Source organism: Triturus cristatus, chromosome 4_1 (assembly GCF_964204655.1).
Source record: "Triturus cristatus chromosome 4_1, aTriCri1.1, whole genome shotgun sequence".
Lineage (NCBI taxonomy): Eukaryota > Metazoa > Chordata > Amphibia > Caudata > Salamandridae > Triturus > Triturus cristatus.
This window is the reverse complement of record NC_140585.1, coordinates 1,285,155,141-1,285,179,331: the sequence shown is the minus strand read 5'-3', so window position 1 is coordinate 1,285,179,331 and position 24,191 is coordinate 1,285,155,141. Positions and strand designations below refer to the sequence as shown.

The 24,191-nt window shown below is 45.5% G+C and overlaps 1 protein-coding gene across 1 annotated transcript in view; it reads left to right on the top strand.

Moving 5' to 3' along the window:
* Positions 1–16,532: 16,532 nt before the first annotated feature.
* Positions 16,533–24,191, top strand: part of CDC73 (cell division cycle 73) — a 674,568-nt gene continuing 666,909 nt past the window's right edge. The window contains exon 1 of the mRNA XM_085654791.1: positions 16,533–16,768. Within this exon, the coding sequence (XP_085510917.1) occupies positions 16,638–16,768 (131 nt within the window). The 5' untranslated portion in view covers positions 16,533–16,637. The remainder of the gene's footprint in view (positions 16,769–24,191) is intronic.

Genomic DNA, 24,191 nt, shown 5'->3' with positions numbered 1-24,191 from the left:
AACAATTACACAATAATCACGTGATATCGAAAGATGGCCCCAAGGAAGAATAAAGCATGTAAAGGGCGGAAAGAGCATTCTCAGACAATCAATTGAGTCTTCAACTAAAATTGGGACACCATTAGAGAGTATGGGAAGCTCCAGAGAAAGAGAAAAGAGGCCATCAAGGAGAGAAATGTAGAAGAAAGCTGCAATTGGAATCACCCAACCGGGAGCGAAAGGGGGAGCGCTAGTGTCGAGGTCAATAAAGTGCTTTGTAGGTAAACACTTTAAGAGGATACAATCCCCATTGAAAATCCCAGACACTGAAGTAGAGCAGCAAAAAGACTATGAGATCACTGATCATTGCACACTAAATTTAGATTCATCAGTTTTTAAACTATCAAACTATTTTAAGTCAATCAATCAATCAATAGTTCTTTATTCGGATGTTAAAAACACCATAAAAGCACATATGCACAATACAAATATCATTCATTATCCATTTTAAAAAACAATTAAATCAATCAGAAAGAACATTTGATGAAGATAATACAAGATAAAACAATCGTGTCCCCTCACAGGTACACTACTTCTAGGAGGACGCTGTTTAGACTTAACCTTTGGTTAATCTTAGTCTCCAAGACACTTTGAGAAAGTTCAAAATACAACACAGAGTCAGTGGGTCAGCTGCCCTTTGTAAGAACAGTATTGCTGAGTGTGCCTGGGTCAGTTTAGCCCTTTTCAAGATATCAATTAAAAAACCTCGCCTGGGAGTGGAATAATAAGAACAAAATAATACAAAATGAAGGGTGTCCTGCGGAGACCGATTGTCGCAGCCGCAGGCACCCTTCTGCTCAATCGGTACTGAATACCCTTGTGGGTCCGCCAATAAATACGGTAAAAGATTGAGCCTAAAACGGGTTATTAAAAATCTATCTTGGGCATTATGCAATAAACAAAGATAGGGTTCCATGCCCACTGTGGTCTCAGTGTGAGTATACAAGTTCACTGACCTTTTAGACCCTTCTTCCGTGAGTCTGGTTGTGTTCCTTTGGGCCATAAACAGGCTTTTTACCATTAGTTTATCCTGGGCTCTAATCTCTGAGGGGTTAGTGAAGAGTTCTATGTGACCCAGCTTCTCTAAAGAATCCATGACATATTTGAACCAGGGTATCTTCATACATTTCTCTCTGCCTAGACAGTCGCTCAAAATTAGTCTGCTTAACTTAGCTTCTGTATTTGACCAGATATTGAGCCACGCCAGGATCGGCCTGAGCTTGACCATGTCTTCAATGTATGGCCTCCCTAACTCTCTATGGGCAATAATAGCTGGGGTGCTCTGCGGGATTTTAAGTAAAGACCGCAATATTTTATTTTCCTCCCGCTGTAGTTGTGTGGTGTTTACAAAGCCCCATACTTCGGCTCCATACAGAGCTTTAGAACAGCAGATGGAATTGTACATATGCAGTACTTGTTCAGGGGACCATCTACCTAGTCTACGCCCATAGTTCATCACTGCACCATTAGAGGATATGAGTTTCCCGCATCTTTCTTCTACCAGGGATGTAAATTTTAATCTCTCATCAAACAATATCCCTAGGTAGGAGAAAAGTTGTACTCTTTCTAGTTTGTGAGACCCAATTCTGTGTGTAGATGTGGGCCATGATTTTTTCCCTGCCCTCATCACAAATGATTTACCCAGATTTACAGAGAGGTCTAGGGATCCCATGAACTTCACAAAGCCGTCAATTAAAACCTGTAAACTTTTCGGGGTGCGGGCTAACAATACCGCATCATCGGCGTAGAGTAAGACTGGGATCTGGCGCATTCCAATTTTCGGGCAATCAGTGTTTAAAGCAACCAGGGTCTGCTCAAGTTTGTTGATATAGAGAGAAAATAAAAAGGGCGCAAGGATGCACCCTTGTCTTACCCCGCTTGAACACCCAAAAGCTTCAGTAAGGCCCCCAGCATTGTTGTAGCGTACCCTAGCTGTGGTATCTCTGTGCAGCTCCCTGAGAATGATGATCAATCCCTGGTCAATACCAAGATGGGACATCATTAGCCACAATTTCTCCCTATTTACATGATCAAAGGCAGCCGCCAAGTCCATGAATCCTAAATAAATGGATTCGTTACTTGCTATGGTGTACTTGGCGACTAGCATATATAAATTGAGACATTGATCACTAGTAGATCTCCCAGATCTAAAACCATATTGAATGTCCGAGATTATATTGTTCTCCTCGGTCCATTCAGTTAGTCGGTTAAGGATTACCCTTCCCAAGATCTTAGCAGAGACATCAATCAGAGAAATGGGCCGGTAGCACTGGGGGTTATCCCTATTACCCTTCTTGAAGATGGTGATAATGGTAGCCATTGACCATGACCTTGGCAAACCAAACGTAATTGCTGCATTTATTACCCTGGTCATTAGGGGAGCCCACAATTCCACATTGCTGATGAACAAGTCGGGGGGAACCCCATCGGGGCCAGGCGCTTTGTTTTTTGATAGTCCCTCGATTCCTATAATGATTTCTGCTAAAGTGAACTCTACCCTCTGGGTCTGTAATGTGATATCTTCCACGGTGACAGGGGCTGTCTTTTCATGATTGTACAAACTCTTAAAATGTGCGACCCACTGCTCCGGTAGGATATTTGCGCTAATTTCTGGTGTATTGCTTTCATGAAAGCAGGGTTTGTTAATAATACTCCAGAATTTAGCAAGATCCCTAGATTCGGCCGCTTCCCTTAGGTCAGCCCACACTTCCCCCTGTAGAGCTGATTTCCTTCTTTTAGTAACAGCCTTGTATTTTGCTCTACACTTAGTGACCCTATCTTTATTCCTGGGCTTTTGTTTTAAACAGCATTTTAGCTCTCTGAGTGCACGAGAGCAATCGCTATCGAACCATTTTGGTTGCGTTGTGGTTCTTTGGACAGATCGTGTAGTTAAAAGTTTGTCCACCAAACTTGTAATCTGCCCAAAGGCACACAATACTTGGGGACCCTCAGTTGTTAGATCGAGACAATCTTCAATAGGTTGTTTCCCTTTGTCTATCAGATCTCTGTAGAATACTGCACCCTCAATCTTGGCCCACCTAATCCGCCTTCCTTGATCTGTTGCCCTCTCGAGAACCCCATCCATAGCGCCTAACTTGGCTACTACCTGGTACTGTAATTTTAGTGTTAGGGGGTTATGATCACTGAATGGGTTCCACTCTATTCCGACCGCTATAACCATGCGCTTGAGGGATCTAGACACCAAAAGGTAATCAATAATTGATGAACACCCTCTGCCTTTAAAGGTCGGAGGGAGGGAGCCATCACTTCCCATGGCCATCATGTCCAAAGTATGTTCCATGTTATGGCTATTCAAGAGGTTACTCAATTCTCTGCCTGCTGTCGTGTGGGCAAAATGGGGCCCCTTGACCAACGGGCAGCGTGACCATTCAAAGTTTATGGGGAACAAGGAAGAGCATAAATGGATGTTTAAATCACCCATTATTATATAGTGTGGGTGAATTACTCCATTTGCTTGTGTATAGTTCTTGCTCAATAGGGTATCCAATATTCTCACAAAATCCTCTTCCTCTTTAGCTTCACCCGGGTTATATATGTTGAGCAGTAACAGACCTAGACCCTGCCCCTCAAACCTTACGGCCTGTATATTACGCGATGGGCTTGATATGTTCGTCCACTTGCCTTTTATCCTTAGATCCACATATAGGGATAAACCCCCCATGGCTCTCCCTGATCTTGATTTCAGGGCTGGAATGAAAAAACATTTAAAACCCTGTATGTGATAGGGGCTATTTTCTGTTACCCAGGTTTCCTGGAGGCCTATTATCTCAAATTCTGTAATGTATTCTCTCCACTCCTGGATGTGGAACTTGCTTGCCAGGCCAGCCGTGTTCCAGGAGATAACATTTAGACCACCCTCTGACTTCCTTGACTGGTCCGTTTGTTGGGAAATTACTTGTGACCCGTCAAAATCCCCTATCACTCTTAACTCCTCGCTTGTACCCTCCAAACCCTGGGGTGTCCCACCTTCATCTAATGCCATTACCGCGTTGTTAATTCCTGGCAATTCGTCACAGGTGGCATATGGCTTATCGACCAAATCAGCCTCTCTTGTTTCATGGGGCAATACCAACGAATCTAAATAGATCGTGTGGCAATTACCTTCTTTGGGGGCAACCTTTACAATGGTCGGTTCGTTCACCCTGTCTCACGGCTTATTGACCTTGCCCTCCATGCATCTATATTCCATTATCGAGACAGTGTGGGTTAGTCAGTCATTAACTTCTAAGGACATAAGGGGTGCATACCTATTTTCCCACCTAGCCTGCTCGACGTCCCACGACCTCGGCCTTTCTCCCCGCCATTCCTGAGGTTCGTGGGGTTTTATGCGGGTTAACTCCCATTGCCCATCCTCATGTTGACTTCCCTTGTATTGGACGTTTTGGCAGGGGTAAAAATAGTCTAGGGGTAACGGTTTTATAGTTTTACTGTTCACCCCTATGTCCTCTCTAAGAATGTGGTTGACTACACTGCTATCCCTAAAATTAATGATTATGCAATTTCCCGGGATGTCTTTGTGCCTATTTCCGAGCCAGTTCACCCTTCTCACTAAAAGTATCTCGCCATCTTTCCCGTGTGGTAAAGGCTTATGGCTGCCTAACCAGTGTATGACCTTGTTCTTTAATTCCTGGTGGGACTCCTTCTGATCACCATTGAGTTCCGGTGCCCCAGCCAGGATAACAACTAGTGGGCATGCCTGTGGCGGTAAATTTACTGTCGGGAGGGAGACTGTAACAGCTGGCCTAGAGATGCTCATTGGTTGTTGGGTGACCTGATTCCTATACGCTGTGTGCGGGGGGTTTTGGTTGTTCCCAGATGTCACATGTAAAGCTTGCCCTAACACTTCTTTTGGTTGAGCTTTCCCCTTTAGATTTGTGGGTTTAGATTGCAACAATGTGTGAGTCTCACATTCTGGGGTCTGCATAACTTGTACTTGATTAACCTCTAAGTTAATAAGTTGTCCCTCATTCGTGCGGACACTGTTGATACCACTTACATTAGGGATGGGGGCTATTTCTGGGGTTGACCTTACTACCCTTTCCCTGCTTTTTATTTCATTAATTATCTTATCCAATCTACTGGTGAGTGGTCTAATCTGACTGGCTATAAAAGTTTCTAATTGAGATTGGAAATCTGCCATTATTTGAGCTAACCATAATGGTGGGATTGAGTATTGTTTTGGCTCGTCGTCCCTCCCTGACTCTATAGTAGTCTCCATTGTTGGGGGGGCATTACGACTTTTTGATTTAGTCCTACCTTTTGCAGGGCCGACTCTTCGTTTCCTGCCTGCCCCTAGTGGTGGACCCCTAATATGGGCCTCACTATCCCTCTCCGCAGTCCGCTGGGCACAAGGAAGATCCGAGACATTCATTGTTGTGATTTGGGGGGGGGGGAGAATCCGTATTGTCACTTGCTATTATTTGAACCGGGGATGGTGTGTCTAGTAGTGGTGTGAGTGATAAGCGTCTCTCTGTGCGTTCGATTTCGCTAGAAACCGCCCCTATAGCTTTTTGCAACATTCGATCGATTGCCGTTGGTTGAATCTGTAATGGCAAAAGACCCTGTTCCGTGGGGGGCGGGTTTAGCTGCGTAGTTTGCCTCAACTTTGATTTAGTAGAGCGGGTTCTAGCTGTGCCTGCCATACTTCCGCTGTCTTTTGGTGAGGCTACCAGGCAATCTAGTCAGCCTAAGACCCACCACTTACTTCACCCTACCCCTCACCTACACCAACCCTTTAAAGCCTTCTATACCCCAGGGTATCCCCTGCTCCTCTGCTTGGTAACTGTAATCCCTTCAAATCACACCCACAGTACTAGAAAAGGCAGCTGTGGTCTCTATGGCTTGAGGTGTTCGTAATGTCAATCCAGCCACCTTGCCTCTGGGTTACGCTGCCAGCACATTAACCCCAATAAACAATATTAAGTCTCCAGTCAGGTGGTATCCCTACTGAGTCTGTTCTGCCACCGCAGTACTTACAGTTCTCAGCTACGCACTGTGCGGGAATCAGGCTTTGGTTGTCAGTTGTCCTTCTTACGGGAGTGATGTTAGAGGGGCGGCCCAGCCCTGCCTCTTCCTGGCGATGACGGGCAAGGACGGGCCCGCCCTTGGCCCGGGCTTCGCCCGGGCGCTGCCCGCGCGCGTCCCGCGCTGCGGGAGGCGTGCAGCGAAGATGTAGGCAGGTGACGCCTGCCACTGACGTCACCTGCTAGCGCCGGGTGAGGGAGCCTGGGAGTTGTAGTTCACCGTTCTGCCGCTGCCGTTGCCCTCACGGCGATCCCGATGGATTTTGGAGCGGTGTTGTCCCCGTGGAGTTAAGGACCTTCTGCCTGTGTTTAGAGCGATGCCGTTGCCCTCACGGCTCTTGGAGGGTATCGCAGGTAAGCCCCCTTCAAACGCGTCCCGCGCTGCGGGAGGCGTGCAGCGAAGATGTAGGCAGGTGACGCCTGCCACTGACGTCACCTGCTAGCGCCGGGTGAGGGAGCCTGGGAGTTGTAGTTCACCGTTCTGCCGCTGCCGTTGCCCTCACGGCGATCCCGATGGATTTTGGAGCGGTGTTGTCCCCGTGGAGTTAAGGACCTTCTGCCTGTGTTTAGAGCGATGCCGTTGCCCTCACGGCTCTTGGAGGGTATCGCAGGTAAGCCCCCTTCAAACGCGTCCCGCGCTGCGGGAGGCGTGCAGCGAAGATGTAGGCAGGTGACGCCTGCCACTGACGTCACCTGCTAGCGCCGGGTGAGGGAGCCTGGGAGTTGTAGTTCACCGTTCTGCCGCTACCGTTGCCCTCACGGCGATCCCGATGGATTTTGGAGCGGTGTTGTCCCCGTGGAGTTAAGGACCTTCTGCCTGTGTTTAGAGCGATGCCGTTGCCCTCACGGCTCTTGGAGGGTATCGCAGGTAAGCCCCCTTCAAACGCGTCCCGCGCTGCGGGAGGCGTGCAGCGAAGATGTAGGCAGGTGACGCCTGCCACTGACGTCACCTGCTAGCGCCGGGTGAGGGAGCCTGGGAGTTGTAGTTCACCGTTCTGCCGCTGCCGTTGCCCTCACGGCGATCCCGATGGATTTTGGAGCGGTGTTGTCCCCGTGGAGTTAAGGACCTTCTGCCTGTGTTTAGAGCGATGCCGTTGCCCTCACGGCTCTTGGAGGGTATCGCAGGTAAGCCCCCTTCAAACGCGTCCCGCGCTGCGGGAGGCGTGCAGCGAAGATGTAGGCAGGTGACGCCTGCCACTGATGTCACCTGCTAGCGCCGGGTGAGGGAGCCTGGGAGTTGTAGTTCACCGTTCTGCCGCTGCCGTTGCCCTCACGGCGATCCCGATGGATTTTGGAGCGGTGTTGTCCCCGTGGAGTTAAGGACCTTCTACCTGTGTTTAGAGCGATGCCGTTGCCCTCACGGCTCTTGGAGGGTATCGCAGGTAAGCCCCCTTCAAACGCGTTAAGTCAAAATGAACCCATTCTGGAACCAAGATTGTCCTTATCTCCACGGATCTTTTCCCTGCAGGATAGTGAAGAGTTGAAACAGGAGGAGAATATTACTGATGGAGCAAGGAGTGATCAGAGAGACGTTTCAGATATAGCCACAAGGCCAAAGCATGATAAGAGTCCGGGGCAGTTTGGAAATCAAGGAGCTGAGATTACAGAAGGATCAGCGCGTAATATTACATTAAATGTAGGCCTAGATATCTTGGCAACTCCCTCGGGCTCAATGTTGGACATAATGCTGATGTTGCAAAAAAACTTTGCAAGGGCTGTTAGAAGTTACTATGTTAAACAATGATATTTTAAAATCCCCAAAAACTGAACTCCAGGAGATTGTGGGTGAGTTACAAGGTATTAGGGGCCTAATGCCAACTATAGTAAGACCCGTTCCAGATACTCAGAACTTGGGCAGTGTTGAGGAAACCGAGTAGCTAGACAAATTGCAGAATGTGTATATCTCTATATGTCCGATGCTGATAGAGAGATGGGAAGAACACACTTGGCATAGGCACTATAACCCACAGAGAAAAATAGGAAGGAAGGTACGACAACAGGGAAAGGTAAAAGTTCTACAGAAAGGGAAGGATAGGGGGGGTTTACAACAAGCAACCACTCAAGAGGAGAGCTCCTAGAATTAGTGGGAAAATATGGGAGAGGGAGGGGTTATCAGGAGAAATGCAGATGAATGCAGAAGTAGGAAAAAAGAAGGTCCAATCAAAACATTTTTTGAAAAACAGCAGGGAGGTAATAAAGGACAAAACATATGAAAAAGATCTGGGAGGAAATTATAACACCAGGAATCTAGCGGAAGGAGGTAGAAAATCAAAATTAATTATCAGTAAGAAGAACGGGCAGGAAAGAGGGAATTCCCATACTGGAGAAATGAAAGCAGTGGGTAAAAGGTGGCTGTACTTTGAACCATCCCACATAGAGAAGGGGAAGAAAAAAACAAGGAAGATTCTATCCCTAAACCGATCTCAACTTTTATTTTCTTTCTCAAAATTTTCTAGGTTAAGAGAAATTGGGAACAAGGACTTTAGACGGGTGGGGTTCAGTCAAAACAATAAAGGGAAGGAAATCTTTCAGGTTTTAGTGTATTCAGGGCTGGTAAAGGCAGCAATTGTAAAAGCAGAGATGGAAGTATTGAAGGAAGGGATAAGGTTGATCTCAAGTAGAATTGGAGGATGGTAGCCAACAAGGAAGAGCCTTTTTGAAGTGTCATGCAGGTTTAGGAAAAAGGCAGGTCAGGTTGATAGATGAAGAGTGTGGGGGAAAAGAAAACATCAAAATTTCCATCGATAACGCAGAGATTAGTAAACTTTGAGGTAATTGGAGTCTACAAAATAGTCAGTCAGACCCTCCATAGTGGAATCAGGAGGAAGTTGATTACCTAAGTGAAATCGATTAAGATGATGGGTTGTCGCATAGCCTTAAAATCATATCATGGAACATAAATGGACTTGAAAGATTGGTAAAATTAGAAAGTGTAAAAGAGTTAGCACAGAGCGTAGAGAATATATGTTTACAAGAAACTTGGCTATGCAACAAAACCCCAGTAATTGAAGGATTTGTCCAACTTCACAGGCCAACGAAGAAAAAAGTGTTTGGCCACAGAGTGGGGGGATTATAACACTAATATCAACCAGGGTTGCGAAAAAAGTGACGTCCATAAATGTAAAATGCAAATTGTTCTTTGCTTGCAGGGTATCCTTGTTGGTCTCAGGTTGGATGTATGAAAATGTGGTACTTATGAATATCTACATGCAGGGGGGGTGCCATGAGGAATATCGGCTAGAGATGGGGAATTTTAAGAAAGAGGTGGACACTCTGTGTGAAAAGCATGGTAATGATATGGTTATTGTAATGGGAGATTTTAATCATAAACTGAATCCTAAAACGTTAGATACCTGGTTTAAATAAACATTGCGTTCATATATAATGTAATGTTACCTGTCTTTCCTGACTGTATTTCTTCGAGACGAGATATAGCATTAGGGAAGTATTTAGGGACAAAGGGGTTATTCAGTCTGAATGGCAGGATAGAAACCGACTGCCCAGCTAAGCAAACATTTAATATAGGCACACAATATTGTCCAATTGATTACGTCTTTCTTCATACATGGAATTTTACAAAAATAAAAGGGTTTCTGGTAACTCAAAGAGAAAGTAGCGATCACAATCCCTTGCAACTGGAATTATTTAGTGGTGATATGAGTCCACGTGAGATAGTAATCCCCAACAACTAGAGTACCCCAAGCGCTTGACAACTAGACTATCAGATTAATATTTGGTCAAATTGGCTGACTTTGAACAGAAGCTAAATGTGGAAATTGTTAGGGGTCAGAAATTAGATTGATGTGAAAAAAGAATTGAACAAGTAGTACAATGCCTGAGAGTAAAGTTAAAAAATAAGAAATTAAGCTGTATGGTGAACCAATCAACCCAAGGAATGCGAACAAAGTGGTTTGATGTGTGTTAGAAATGGGATTTTTGGTAGGCTAGGGCGTGGGCCAAAGCCAGGCAAAAACCACCACTCTAGTCAGGATAAGGGAGTTACACTTCTAAAATAACCCCTGCTCACCTCCTTGGTAGCTTGGCATGAGCTGCCAGGCTTATCTTAGAGGCAGTGTGTAAAGCATTTGCACATAACCAACAGTAATACAGTGTATGCACTACAAAAGGACACCACACCAGTTTAGAAAAATAGGCAATATTTTTATATGCTTTAAGACAAGACCAAATATGATAAAAATCCACAATACTATACTTAAAAGTTCACAGTTCTAAAAATACACTGATTAAAAAGAGTTCCTTGTGTGGATAGCTCCATCCGGGCTACCACGGCGTCGTGAACAACAAATCCAACAGTTCTGGCTGGTCGCGGGGTCGTGGGCCAGCTGCGGTGTCGGGAAGACCCGCAAACAGTACCTGTGAGAAATGCAGGGCGCTGAGACCCTTGAAGTCACTCGCGTTGCAGGTCGAGCTCCTCTCTGGAGGAATCAGGTGCGCTGGCGCCAGTAGGCGTCGGGTGCTGCGGTGTGAAGTGCAGCGGTGCGGCGCCCCCAGGTCGTGGTGCGAGCAGCGGCTCGGTGGTGGCATCAGATAGCGTCGTCGGTGAGACCAGGGTCGCGTGCGAGATCAAGGCCAAGGTGCTAGCAGGTCACGGTGCAAGCAGCGGCGGCATCGTTGCTGAAGCCCTGTCGTCAGCTGACGAACTGGAGTTAATGGCGCTGGCAGGCCAAGGCTGCGGTGTGGAATGAGGGCGGTGCGTCGTGTGGCTTACGAGCGGTGCCCTCGAACCACGGTGCAAGCAGTGGCATCAATTTTGGCAGGAAGTGGCGGCATCAGGCAGGCCAAGGCGCCCTCGTGAAGCAAGGCAGTGCAGAGTGCGGTGCCCACAGGTCACGGTGCAAGCAGCGGCTCAGTGGCGGCGTCAACAGGCATCGTCAGTGAGACCAGGGTCGCGTTGCGGCGGTGCTCTCTGCAGTGCCAAAGCTTTGGCGTGAAGCGAGGCAGTGCGGAGTGCGGTGCCCACAGGTCGCGGTGTAAGCAGCGGCTCGGTGGTGGCATCAACAGGCGTTGTCGGTGAGACCAGGGTTGCGGTGCGGCATTGCGGCGGTGTCCTCTGCGGTGCCTTCAGGACACGGAGTCGGCAGTGACGTCGTAGACGTCGTCGAGTTGGTGGTCTTCGGGTTGCAGCACAGAACACACAGTCCCCAGTGCTGCGGGTCGAAGAACTTGAAGTCTTTGCTGTTCCTGAGACTTCGTGAACAAGGGGCAAGCTCTACCTCAAGACCTTGGAGAAACTCACAAGTTAGGTTGCAGAAAGTCCAGTCCAGGCCTTTCACTACCCAAGATAGAAGCAGCCACTGCAGGTCAGCCCAGCACATCACCCAGCAAAGCAGTCGCTCCTTTTCACAGCTTCTCCGGCTCTTCTTCTTGGCAGTCTTCTTGATCCAGATGAGTTCTACAGTTCAGGGGTCTGGGACCCAGTATTTGTGTCTAAAAATCCTTTGATCCTTCAGGCAGAGGGTGTCTGTGCCTGGCCAGAACCAGTTGGGCCTTCTCTGGTGTGAATTTCTGGCAGGAGGTGGAGACGGCATTTGTCAGAGGCAGACCAGGCCCTTTGAGGTGCAAGGAAATCTCCTCCCCCTTCCCCCATCGTAGCCCAGGTCTATTCAGCCCTTTCCTGACCTACCTAGACTATCTGGAGCACCTCCGGCCCCCCAGCCTTCTGTCATCCAAAACCCAGACAGACAATCCACATTCCATCAGAGACACACAGGATGACTGAGCAAGAAAATACCCACTTTCTAAAAGTGGTATTTTCAAACGCAGAATGTAAAAAGCACCTTCACTAAAAGATGCATCTTTAGATTCTGAGTTCAGGCATACTAAATTTTATTTTCTTACCGAATTCCCTGGGCCAGTTATGTTTATAAGATGTTATAAACAAACCTCCCATTCTGTCTTATGGGGAACTGGTAGCCTTGCAATAGTGAAAAATGAAATTGGCTGTAATTCACTATTAGGACATGCTACACACACCAGGGCATGCCCTACCTTTCACATACACTGCACCCTGCCCACAGGGGCACCTGACATGTAAGAAGAGGGAAAGTTGGGGACTGGCAAGTGTGTGCACTGGCCAAGTCGACATGACAGTTACAAATTGCGCGCAGACTCTGCAATGGCAGGTCTGAGGTACCTTTTCAGGGCTACTCACGTGGGTGGCATAATCAGTGCTGCAGGCCCATGAGTAGCATTTGATTCACAGGCCCTGGTACATTCAGTGCACTTTAGTAGGGACTAACAAGTAAATCAAATGTCCAATCATGGAAGCACCAATCCATAGCACAATTTACACAGAGCACCTGCACTTTACCACTGATAAGCAGTGCGAAAAGTGCGCAGAAACGTTACGCCAGCAAAAACAGAGTCAAAACGGGAGGTCAGAAAGCAAAAAAGTCAGGGGAAACACGCCAAAAGATGCCAAGTCTAACAATGTGGAATGTATGAAAAAGAAAAGATTGTTAAGCTGAGACGAGAGAAACCTTAGACCTAGATATGACCAGGGAAGACTTATAAAACTTGACAGGTTGAGGAAGGATTATAAAATGTTAGTAAGGAACCTGAAAAGGATCCATAAAGAGAAATGCTGGGGAAATCTGCTAGAAGCCATTGAAGCTAAAAATTCATGGAAGTTTTGGAAGCTCTGCCTAAGTGGTAAAAATGGATGGGATATTGAGGAAGGAAAGTGTATAAAATCCCTAATGTCATTACCAGGATCATCTATGATCCAGGCAATTAGATTAGAGCTGGGGATGACATCATGGAATGTACAGGCTCAAGTGGCTCTATTAAGAATTTGGAAAAGACTGGGTCAGGGAGGGGACCAGAAAGTCTCGCAATGGTGTAAAAATGAGATCCAGTATAGCGACTTAAAATGGGCCAAAGAGGTTAGAAAGAAATTGTATTCTGCATGTGGGAACCTGAAAGTGAGAATATGTCAACAGACACTACAAGTAGAAGCTACTAAGAATGAACTCAGAACTCTAGGGAAGGAACTGTCTAGGAAGGAAGACGGGGAGTATCTGAGAAAGCTCAAGTCCTGGTCCCGCATGCCCCTGTCGATATATGGCAGATCAGCGATATTCAAGATGGTGGCGGCTCCTCTATCAGCTGCAAAACCATCCATATCGGATCCCGCCCCGAAGGTTCCGTCAGGTGAATGCGGCGCTTGGGCAGTTTCTGTGGGAAGGGGGAAAGGTGCGTGTAGCTCTGCGCACATGCTTTTTGTCCACCTACTGCGGGGGGTTAGCATCCTCCGATGTTCTTTCTTATTACCAAGCATCGCATCTGCTAGTTCTCAACGAGTGGTGGTACGGCGACAGGGGAGACCCGGCGTATGCAGTTGAGCGGCAACTCATGGGGCACTACTCACTACATGCAATTCTATACTCGGCGCCTCTGCGGGGTTCGCTGCTGTCGGTTACACAAGTGGTGTTCCAGATTTGGAGACAGGCATTTCGACAAATGGGGTGGTGGAACACACTGACCCGGGAAACCCCCCTCTGGGACAATGGGTGCTTGCCTCAGCTGACAGCCCTGCAGGGGTTCAGGGGGTGGGACAACATAGGCATCTCAGTCCTGGGCGACGTTATGAGGGGCCATATGCTCAAATCCTTCCAAGATCTTCAGAAAGAATTCCTCATGCCACGTTCCCAGTTTTATCGTTATCTTCAATTTCGACATGCCCTGTCCCCCAGCTTAGAGGGTTTGGAGTCATTGCCTGAATTTAGTCCACTGGAGGCAAAAGTCTTTATGGGAGATTTAAATGACCGGAAAATTTCCCGGATATACCAGTCCCTGGTTACCCATTGCTCCCCTACACTACAGAAGCTTTTGGGGGGATTGGGAAGAGGACGTGGGCACCCTGGAGGAGGAGGACTGGACCGAGACCCCGTCTTTCGGAGGTCCTGGGGTGGGAGCTCCCACGTACACCGCAGCTGGCCTTGCTTCATGTCATAGAGGGAATAGGAGGCAATATTTATAAGCTGCACCTCATGCAACTGGGTCTCACCCTGGCGAAAAGGGACATTGCCGTGCATGGAAGGCGCCAAGGGCCCCATCGGTTGCCGCATGGAAGTATGGGCTAGATTTCTGCATGGGGCTGGAACAACCTATCTTTGTTGCTAGGGGGTGCCCACACAAACACTACAAGATCTGGAAATGGTGGGCGGATTATCGGGGACTGATGTTGGACCCGCCATCAGCAACAGAGGTTCATCCTTTGGGTTAACTCATATGTGCATCTTTGGACAGTGGGGGTGCCCCCCTTCTGCTATGACTATATATTGCGGTCAGGACTATGCGGAACTTGTGCAATCAGGGGGAGGGGTGGGGGTGAGAGGGAGTTGGGGTATTTTTTTCTTTTTCTTCTCATTGTTACATATATATGTTTGGACTTCACATGAAAAAGTCAAAGTCATCATATCTGTATGGTCTGATTGAGCAGTTGTCTCTGGGGAACAGAGCTCTGTAATATATGTGCAACTTGACAAATAAAATATGTTTTTTTTTTTAAAGAAAGTAAAAATTGGTGTAATTTATGGTAAATAGTTGGAAGAAATAGTTGGCAGAAAGAAGCCTGGTTGCCATACCTGGATACATTACCAAATCATTGTGAAGTATTAACCCTTTCGCTGCGGCGGGAATTCCGCTGCAGCGCTGGGGGGGGTTTGGGGGCAGCGCGGTGGCGCTGTGATCATGACGGAACCACTCCGCCATGAGCCGCGGTTGAGCTGTGCTCATGACGGAGTGGTTCCGTCATGACTCCGCCCACTGCGCTAATTGCCCGCACAGGCGGGGAATTAGCGCCGCGTGGGCGGCGCGGCCGCCAACGGCCGCAGCATGACGGAACCACTCCGTCATGAGCACACGGCGACCATGGCTCATGACGGAGTGGTTCCGTCATGAGTGGGGAAGGGGTTAAGATTAAGAATTGGTATTAATCCCTGGACGATAAATGAGAAAATAAAAATATAGGTGATGCAACATGATGGCAAATGTACTTGCATGATAGGAACAAAATGTGATACTTTGCATATATTAGTGGATTGCTCAAAAGTATTAGCTCTGCGGAAATAGTTTTTACGTCCCATCTTTTTAAAATATGGTACTGTATCCGTGCACAACCTTTTAAAATTTTTGTAGATATGCCAAACTTGACATTGCAATAGCTGTTGGGAGATATATGAATGCCATAAAAAGGTTTTTTATGGAAAAATGAATCCGAAGATTGAAAGCCATGATGGAATTGGGTTTTATATACTTTTATCTGATGAATTTTTTTTTCAAAAGGATAATTCTTTTGTTTTTGTTTTTAAATATTTTTTATTGTTTTGGGAAAAAAACAAAATATTCAGCAGGTATGTCTCAAGTATTAGCCATTGATTACAAAAAATGACATTTACAGTTAATAAGGATACAGAGTTCGCGCCATTATACTCCTTCTTCGTGGTCCCTATGGTACTTTCTGCCCCTTACAGTATGTTTCTCTTGAGTCTCTCGGCTGGAAGTAGAGCTAGGGTAATGGGTCCTTCACCTACGCACCATTTTAAGTACATTCTGTTGCATCTATGTCCTCCTCTTCCATCTCTAAGTTGTAATAGCGCAGCCACGGCTACCAAACTTTTTTGGGCACCGCCTTGCTTTATATACTGTTTTTTTCGGCTCCCATGTTCATACCCAGGCTGGCCAGCCACTCCTTCATGGTGGGAAGTTCTGGTCTCCCCCAGTATCTGTCAATATCGCGCTTCGCCACTACGAGGCTTAAGTTACTAAGCAAAAGTTGGTATCTAGGAATGTTAACATCTGTGTGGATGCCTAACAGAACACATTTGGGATCCATCGGGATTTGTGTGTGTAGTATGTTATTTAGTTCTTGTACTATTCAGAAGGGATCATTCTTAATAGGAATTTTTATAATTATTTTTAAAATGATTTATCTTATACACAAGTGTGACCATGATCTATATATTGAGTAATTGTGTAATGATGTGTACAGAAATCCGTTCTGTTTTCTTCTTCTTTTTACAGGATATTTATTTTAATGGTAACTGTTGATGGAATTGCTTATGTTTTTATGCTGTTTAAAGACCTGCGGTCTAAATAAACGTTACTTTGACGGACAGTATCTTTTATATATATAATGTACTCTGAAGACCTTATAACTGGTGCTATTGTAAAGCGCTCTGACACCTTCGGATAAAGTTCGCAAATGTGTCCCTCCACTTTTAAACAGAAATTATATCTTAATTATTCGAAAGAGGATACTTTGGAAATACTGGCCGTCTAGTCATACAAAATAAAGAATTATTGTAATGTATTCGTGAAGTAATTCGAGCCCTACAGCTGAGCTCCCTTGAACCCTCACTGCCTGTCCTCTCTCTGTGTCTCATCAGGAAGGGGAAATTGGTCCGGGGGCTCCTTGTTACTCTTCCCAGCAGGCTCTGGAGCTGACGGCCAGGTCCTCGCTGTGAACTGCGAAGTATCAGGCGCCGCGTGGGCAGCATAGACTGGGTCCTCGCGGAGCAGCTGCTGAAAATGGCGGACGTGTTGAGCGTCCTGCGCCAGTACAACATCCAGAAGAAGGAAATCGTAGTGAAGGGAGACGAGGTGATCTTCGGGGAGTTCTCCTGGCCTAAGAATGTCAAGACCAACTACGTCATCTGGGGGTGAGTCGGCATAGAGTAACGTTGGAGGTTTTGGGCACTTTAAACTGCGATAAGTGGCCACAAGTGTTTTAGACTGCTGCTATAGGAGCGAGGGTAGTAGAGTGCTGTGGAGGTGCACACAGGAAATGGACTGCTGTAGGTGGAGGGAGAGTGGCAGACTGCTGCTGTGCGAGAAGGGGAAATTGATGTTGGTTGATAGTGGCATATGTTGTTGATTGTTATGGCACTAGAGACTGTTAAATGAATGGGTGGCAGTTAGCCAGTGAAGTAGCAGACTACTATGGAGCGAGATGTTATTAGACTGATTTGGGTTTAAAGTTGCAGGCTACTGCTTTGGGGGAGAGAGGTGGCTGTTACTCATGGAACGAAACAGCGGATTGTGATGGCAACTGGTACGAAGAGGGAAATGCTAATATTTAGGTGGGAATTAGTGGAGAGAGGTGGCTGACTGCTATGGCAATAGACTGCTGCGGACGGAGAATTGGCCCGCTGTTATGACAATAGACGACTGAGGAAATAGACTACTTACTGGGTGTGGGTAGAGAGGTGCAAGACTACTTTGGACCGAAGGAAGCACCCGATTGCTGTAGATAAAGAGCTGCCTGACTGGCGGTGGTCGGAATTTTAATAGACTACTGTCGACGGAGAGAAATGGAAGATTGCTATGGAGAGGGTGGGCATATAGACGGCTGTAGACCGGTTCTTAGACTGCGGCTGGTGCAATAATCAACCATTCAGTATTTACAGAGCGCAGCTAATCACCCTTGAGGGTATCCAGGTGCTAACATCTTGTGGGTCTCTATTCGAAGAGCAGGGTCTTGCGTCCCTTACTGAAGTCTGCTAGTGTTCGTGCTGTTCCCAGGTGGAGGGAGAGGTCGTTCCAGGACTTGGCGGTGAGGTAGGAGAATGAACAACCTCTGCTGTGGCTTCAGCGGACGTGGGCGGCGGAGCGCAGTTGTCTGGCAGCTGGTAGAAGTTCAGGTGCGAGTTGATGTAGGCTGGGCTCCGTGTGTGGAGGGCCTTGTAGGCGCGGGTCAACATCTTGAACTGGCATCTCTTCTGCACGGGGAGCCAGTTGAGCTTCCTGAGGTGGGGCGTGCAGTGCAGGCCCTTGAGGTAGGTTGTGGTTGAGTCTGTCAGCTGTGTTCAGTAAGGTCTGGAGTCTCTTGAGGAGTTGGGTGGTGATTCTGGGGTCGAATGCGTTTCTGTAGTGTAGCCCGGCTGGTGACCAGGGCTTGTGTGACCGTTTTCCTGGCGTTGGTGGGGATCCATCTGAAGATCTTTCGTAGCATGTGGAGGGTGTGGAAGCAGGATGAGGCAGTTGTGTTGACTTGTCTCTTATTGATGAGCTTGCTGTCCAGAATGAGTCCGAGGTTGCGATGTGGTCCATGGTGTGGGAGTGGGTCCGAGCTCCAAGGGCCACCAGTATCGTTCCACTATGAGGAGTTGTTTCTGAAGATCAGCACTTCCGTCTTCTCAGTTGAGCTTCAGGCAGTTGATCCCCATCCAGTTGGCAACGTTCGTCATGGCGTTATTGGAAGTTTGTTCTGGTGGTGGTGTCTTCTGTCTGTGAGAGGATGAGTTGGGTGACGGCCGCATATATGATGTTGAGTCCTTGGGTTTGGACGATGTCGGCCAGTGAAGTCATAATGGTGTTGAATAAGGTGGGGCGGAGAGATGATCTTTGGGGGATGCCGCATATGATGCTCTTGGGATCATAGGTAAAGGTCGGAAGTTGGATTCTTTGGGTCTGTCCTGTTACGTAGGTTTCAATCCATTTGAGAGCATCTCCCTGGATGCTGATGTGGCGGAGTGTGTTGAGGAGACTGGTGGGAAACGGTGTCAAAAGCCGCTGAGGGGTTGAGGACGATGAGTGCTAATGTTTTACCTCTGTCGAGGAGGGACCCTGATGTCATCAATTGCAGCGATCAGTGCAGTTTTAGTGCTGTGGTTGGCGTGGAAGCCAGATTGACAGGCGTCGAGTAGGTTGTTTCTTTCTAGGTGCTCATGAGATAGTGGTTGATGGCTTTCTCAGGAACGTTGGCTGGAAACAAAAGCAGTGAGATGGTTTGGTAAGTTTTGTGTTCTCTGGGGTCGGCGGAGGGTTTCTTCAGGCGGTGTCTGATCTTTGTGTGTTTCCATGCGTCGGGAAATGTGCAGTTGTGATGGATTTGTTGAGGATAGTGGTGAATGCGATGCTGATTTTAATTGTTAACGAGGTTGAAGACGTGGTTGGGGTGGGTGGATGGAAATCAACAGCGGTAGAGAGGCTAATAAAATTATGTAGCTTGAGGAAGGAATGCATCATTGCCATAGATAGTGTTTTCAGACACCTGTGGATGGTGAGTTGGAGATGACAGGTCCTGTTAGAACCTGACTGGAGTGGTAGCTGTGTGCTGTCAAAAAAATTGCAGTTTTTTTTTTTTTTTTTGCACGTTGTATGTCTGTTTTACACTTGTTTGAGACATTTCCAAGGATGTGTCTACAGGTCGGTGCCATTGTAGTACTGTTCAACTTGTATCACTGGTTCTTGTTTTGTTCAAGTTGCCTGTCCTATTATGCCTGGTTACAGTGTTTATGGTTTGTGCACCGTGTAGGTGGGGCATGAAGGACAAAGTAAATTCTCTGTAGTGTTGCACTCGGTTTTGTGTTTGCCATTGTAATTGGTATTGCTTCCTATACAGTTTGGCCATCAGAAAAATGTCAGAGAATAACTGGAAATATGGTGGAATATCTTTCTGGTAATTTGCCTTCAGTTTTGGGACGTCAGCGAGGTGGTTACTGTACCAGTCACTCATGCTATATTGGCTCAGGATATAATAATCCTCTGTTTTGGCTTCACACCAAGGATTGTAATTAGGAGTAGGGCACCGTTCTTTAAAGTGAACAGTCACTATATATTAAGAAACTGATCAATTAAATGAATTTTGCTTAAATTTGTGACAAGTCTCCAAAAGTGCTGTGTGTGTGTGTGCGCACTGCATAAGCGTACAGATATCATGCAACTGAACACTAAGCACACTTAACAGCTGGACATCCAGCACAATACACTAAAATCAATTTTTAAAGTCACTTGGTGTAAACGTTTTTTTCTTTTCTTTCCTGAATTGAATGGTATCTGCTGCTAAGATATTTGCGAAATAACTTTTCTTTATATGCAGTAGCTTGGCCAAATTGCCAACCGTGTTTTGCTGTGTATGTCTTTAAAGTTCACCACTTAAAACACAGGTTTCTTCTGACTTCATTTCAGGACACTTCTTTGAGAGTACAGTTTCATTCTGTTAGTGCAGACTATTCAGCAAACGAGCCATCATCCCAGTTTCCATATTATTGTAGCCCAAGAGATTGCTTGTTTATGCGATTTTATTTCTAGGACAGCTTGGTGAAACTCGCACAGCTATTACCAGACACTTTGCCTAGCACTAAGCCAGAAATGGCTTTGCCACTGCTTGTTATGCCCTGCATGTCTTCCAGTTATCTGGCCCCTTAGCACTTTCATGTGCAGACATATGTCTGCTTCTTCTTGGTTTGACCACAGAGGATCATTTGCAGAATGTCTTTGAACAGATCAGGCTCTACATACTGGGAGTTGTGTTGGGACTCCACTCTGAATGGGTGGGTTAGGGTGACATGGTGGCTAAAACCCAGACAAAGCTGCAGAATGTATGATTTTCAAGGCAAGTTGTTTAACAGTAGAAATGCAGACCCTATGATCCTCATCCGCTTCTCCGCTTGGGGTCTTGGTCTGGAGGGGTACAATTGTATTTTCCTAGGCGTTTGTCGAGATAGGTGAGCAGACAAGTTAACAGGGAAAGCCAAGCGTCTGGCATAGCTCTAAGAGCATGCACATGAGGCAAGCCGTAAAAATGTTTGGCTTGTAAACTGTGCAACAAACATAATGTAAAAATGATAAAGCTTCTTCAAAATTCAAACTAATCTATTTGTTGACCATACAGAAGTGTTTCATCTTAGTATGCAAGATTAAGTCACTGACTTAAGAAGCCTTTATTAAGTGATAATATTTTCAACAGGAACTTCGAAATATTTATAATTAACTTCCCTGACCTTCAAAATTGTCATCAGTGCACCAAGGGGCAAGCAATGTTGTCATGTTCACCCTAGCTTTATAACCTATTTAAATGTCTTGAATTGCCTCTAGGGATAATCAATTGTTTACACAAAATCTGTGAACTTTTATTCATCCTTGCACATTACCACTTTATTGAATTGATAAGAAAAGTTAGTAGGCCAAGTAAGATTGAAGGAAGAGGTCAAACGTGTTTTGGTCAACGGTACGAATAACCAGGCCAGTGCTGCTATTGGTTTAAACTTAGTCCAGTTTGTACTTGTATATATGTTAATATTATGCAGACTATGTATGGATTAAGTTGAATACAACCTGTACTTAAAGTATGAGTATAAATGTAAATATGTCTTAGGACACTATTGCATCTTAGAAATTGTACTTAAGAAACAGTACTTTTTCAATGGAAATGTTTGAGATTAGATGCACTAATTATTTATTGTGATTTGAAGATGACGCTCGTAATTGAAATTGTACGCCCTGGAGTTTAGATGCATTGAAACCAGTCCATTGTATGTCACAATTTTAGAATCCTAGCATTTTAGAAGCTTATTTATACCATGGGTGATTTTTTTTTTTTTTAAATCTTATCATTGTTTTTAATCTATCATTGTAATCGCTGATAAATACAATAAACTTTACTTACTACTACAACAAGTGGCCTTGATGCTTAATATATATGGAGACACCGAGCAACATAATAGTCTACCATATCTTAACACAGGTAATGTTTGTACATTGCTCAGGGTTGTGGAATTTAATAAAATATCTACTTGTGCATGGGACTGGTTGCTTCATAACTCTACATGTCCTGTAAAAAAAATCCACTTGTCTCTTGGTGCCATGTAGTGCAGCGACAAATTATGGCAGCAGTCTCATTATATAAGAGCGCTGATAACCTCTCTGATTATGCCAGGGCTAATATATAGTAGGGTTTAAATTCGAGCAATCCCCTTATTTTGCCACCTTTCCCCATGTCTACATGCTGGAAGTAGTGTTAAGCTATAGTTTCAGGCTTGGAATGCACGTTTGAGTCTGTGCAAACCTACTAACTTCCATGTTTTAGGGGTTTTTACCAGCTCTTCTGTAATCTTTCCCCATACTGAGAGAGGTTGGAAATCTACTCCTTGCAAGGGCAGAAGTAAAACTTCTTTGAAGGTTGGGAAATAAGTGGTTGGGGAGAAAGTTAACTTGAAAACTCTCCAAAGATTTTTGCATGAGCAAATCTACACATGCATATTTGCTTGTGCTAAAATACAGTTTGCAAATATTTACTAGGAGTATGATTTCCTGGCCAACTTCTGTATATTACTATGAATTCATTGAAGGGTAAATCGGCACTACTGTTAGGACGTATACCATGGGTGCACTTTTGTGTCCTAATTTAAGAATTGGGTTCCTAATTAGGACTTGAGATAACCAAGACCTTTTTGTTTTTATTAAAATTCTTTCTCTCTTGGCTGGCTTCACTGTGAGTGACCGCTTTCTGTTTTTTCACTAGGGGCATATCTGTACACAAAGTAGTTTTGTTTAGTGTACAGATTATGGGGGCAATGTGTGCTTTTTAAGACCAAAAAACATTGTTGCTTTTTGCCAATGTTTGTTATGTGGTGAGGGCCTGGCAGCCCTCACAACAATTAAGTTTTACAAACAAATTGCAAAATAAGACGCATTGACAAACTAAAAGGCTGACCCCAAATGTCAGACCCATCGACTTTGCCAATGATTCTTTTTTCATGATTCCCATAATCTTCTTGAAACTGATTGCACTGACTTTCCATTCAGAAAATGTTTTAGTAATATTAGCATGCATCACCATATTTGACTAGATGACGCTTCAAAGAAATGATACCTACATTTTCAAAGTAGTTGAGAAAAACGTTTTATTTCCTAGTTGTATTTTTTGTGTGAACATTTTTATTTTGAAAGCAAAGACTCAACAATATTGCTTTCAAGCTTCTGCAAATATTTGCATCTAGTCGGCGAGCATTCTGGAAGCATTATTTGTAGCCTTATATTGTTAGACTTTGCTAACATGTGTATACATATTTATACTGTGACCACTGTCAGCACTGCAGTCCGAGCTTACAACATTTCCGTAGAGTGTTCACCCTAATACTAAAGACTTTGCATTAAGGAATAATCAATACAAGTGCAAACAGCATTAACACATCTACATCATTATTACCTTAATTGCAGACCATGCCCTTCCCTGATCCATAATGTGGTACTGTAAACTTGCAGTCGAAGCTGCAGGGGGTTGGGCCTACTTGTCCCAAGGACAAAATAAACATAAAAACTTGTTGTCTTTGACCCTAGACAATATGTCCTGGGAGTCGGGCTTTAGGAATTCCACACCCGTGGTTGCCATCTTGAACTCTATTTCAAGATGCTCTCCTATGCAATAATGTAGAAAATGGAGGCTGGGTGAGATAAAAAAAATATGCCTAAATCGCACAGTTTGGTCAAGTGAGAAGCTGGGATTGATCCCAGCTTTTCTTGCATCACATTGTGTAATTCAGCCAATAGATGGGTATCTGTCACTTCTGTCATACTTCAAAGGTTAATGTTTATCTTTAATTCTTGACACAAGAGGTCAGAGTGTGGATGGCAGGTAGAAGATTTATTAAAGCTTGGCTTGTTTTGTTCTTGACGGTCCTAAAGGACCTGGAGCTGAGCCAGAGCCAGGCATCTGGTTCAATCCTTCAAAGGCTCGCCCACCTGTAGGCATTAGTAAGATGCTAGTGTGTGTGAGGTGATTGAGGCTCAATGCTATGCTTTACTGTGAGCATTTAAGCTGATTCTAATGTCAGGCTTTGGATTGACGATCTGTGTAACCCCATTGAAAGGATTTCAATTTATTGTTAAGACTGTTTAAAGATGTAGCTCTTTGTAGTTGTGATTTGTTTATCACCGCAATATTTGGTGATCTACCTCTGGCTAGATACTGTTACTATGTTTTCCTGTACATGTCTCCCAGTTGCTATCCTTGCTCTTGATCTTAAAAGCATGTGATTTGCTCACTTGCTCAGGGTTTTGGGAATGTGCAGTAATGACCAGTTACTAGGCTTCAACCTTTCACTAATCGGTTAATTTATGTGTAGAGCTGGTGAGCTGCAAAGACAGCCTATGGGAGGAAGAGCTAGGAAAGTTGTATTTGCTCAGTTACCTAGTGTGGTCCTCTGGTAAGATATGGATATCGGGATGCAAGACATAGACCTTTGTCAGGTTGTTAAAAGATGAGCCCTAACACTCGCTGATCCTAGTACCATAGGGCCCAGTTGACAGAGTTCTCATCCTTGGCTTCTGGTGTGGCTGCTTCTTAGAGCAGTTGTCTTG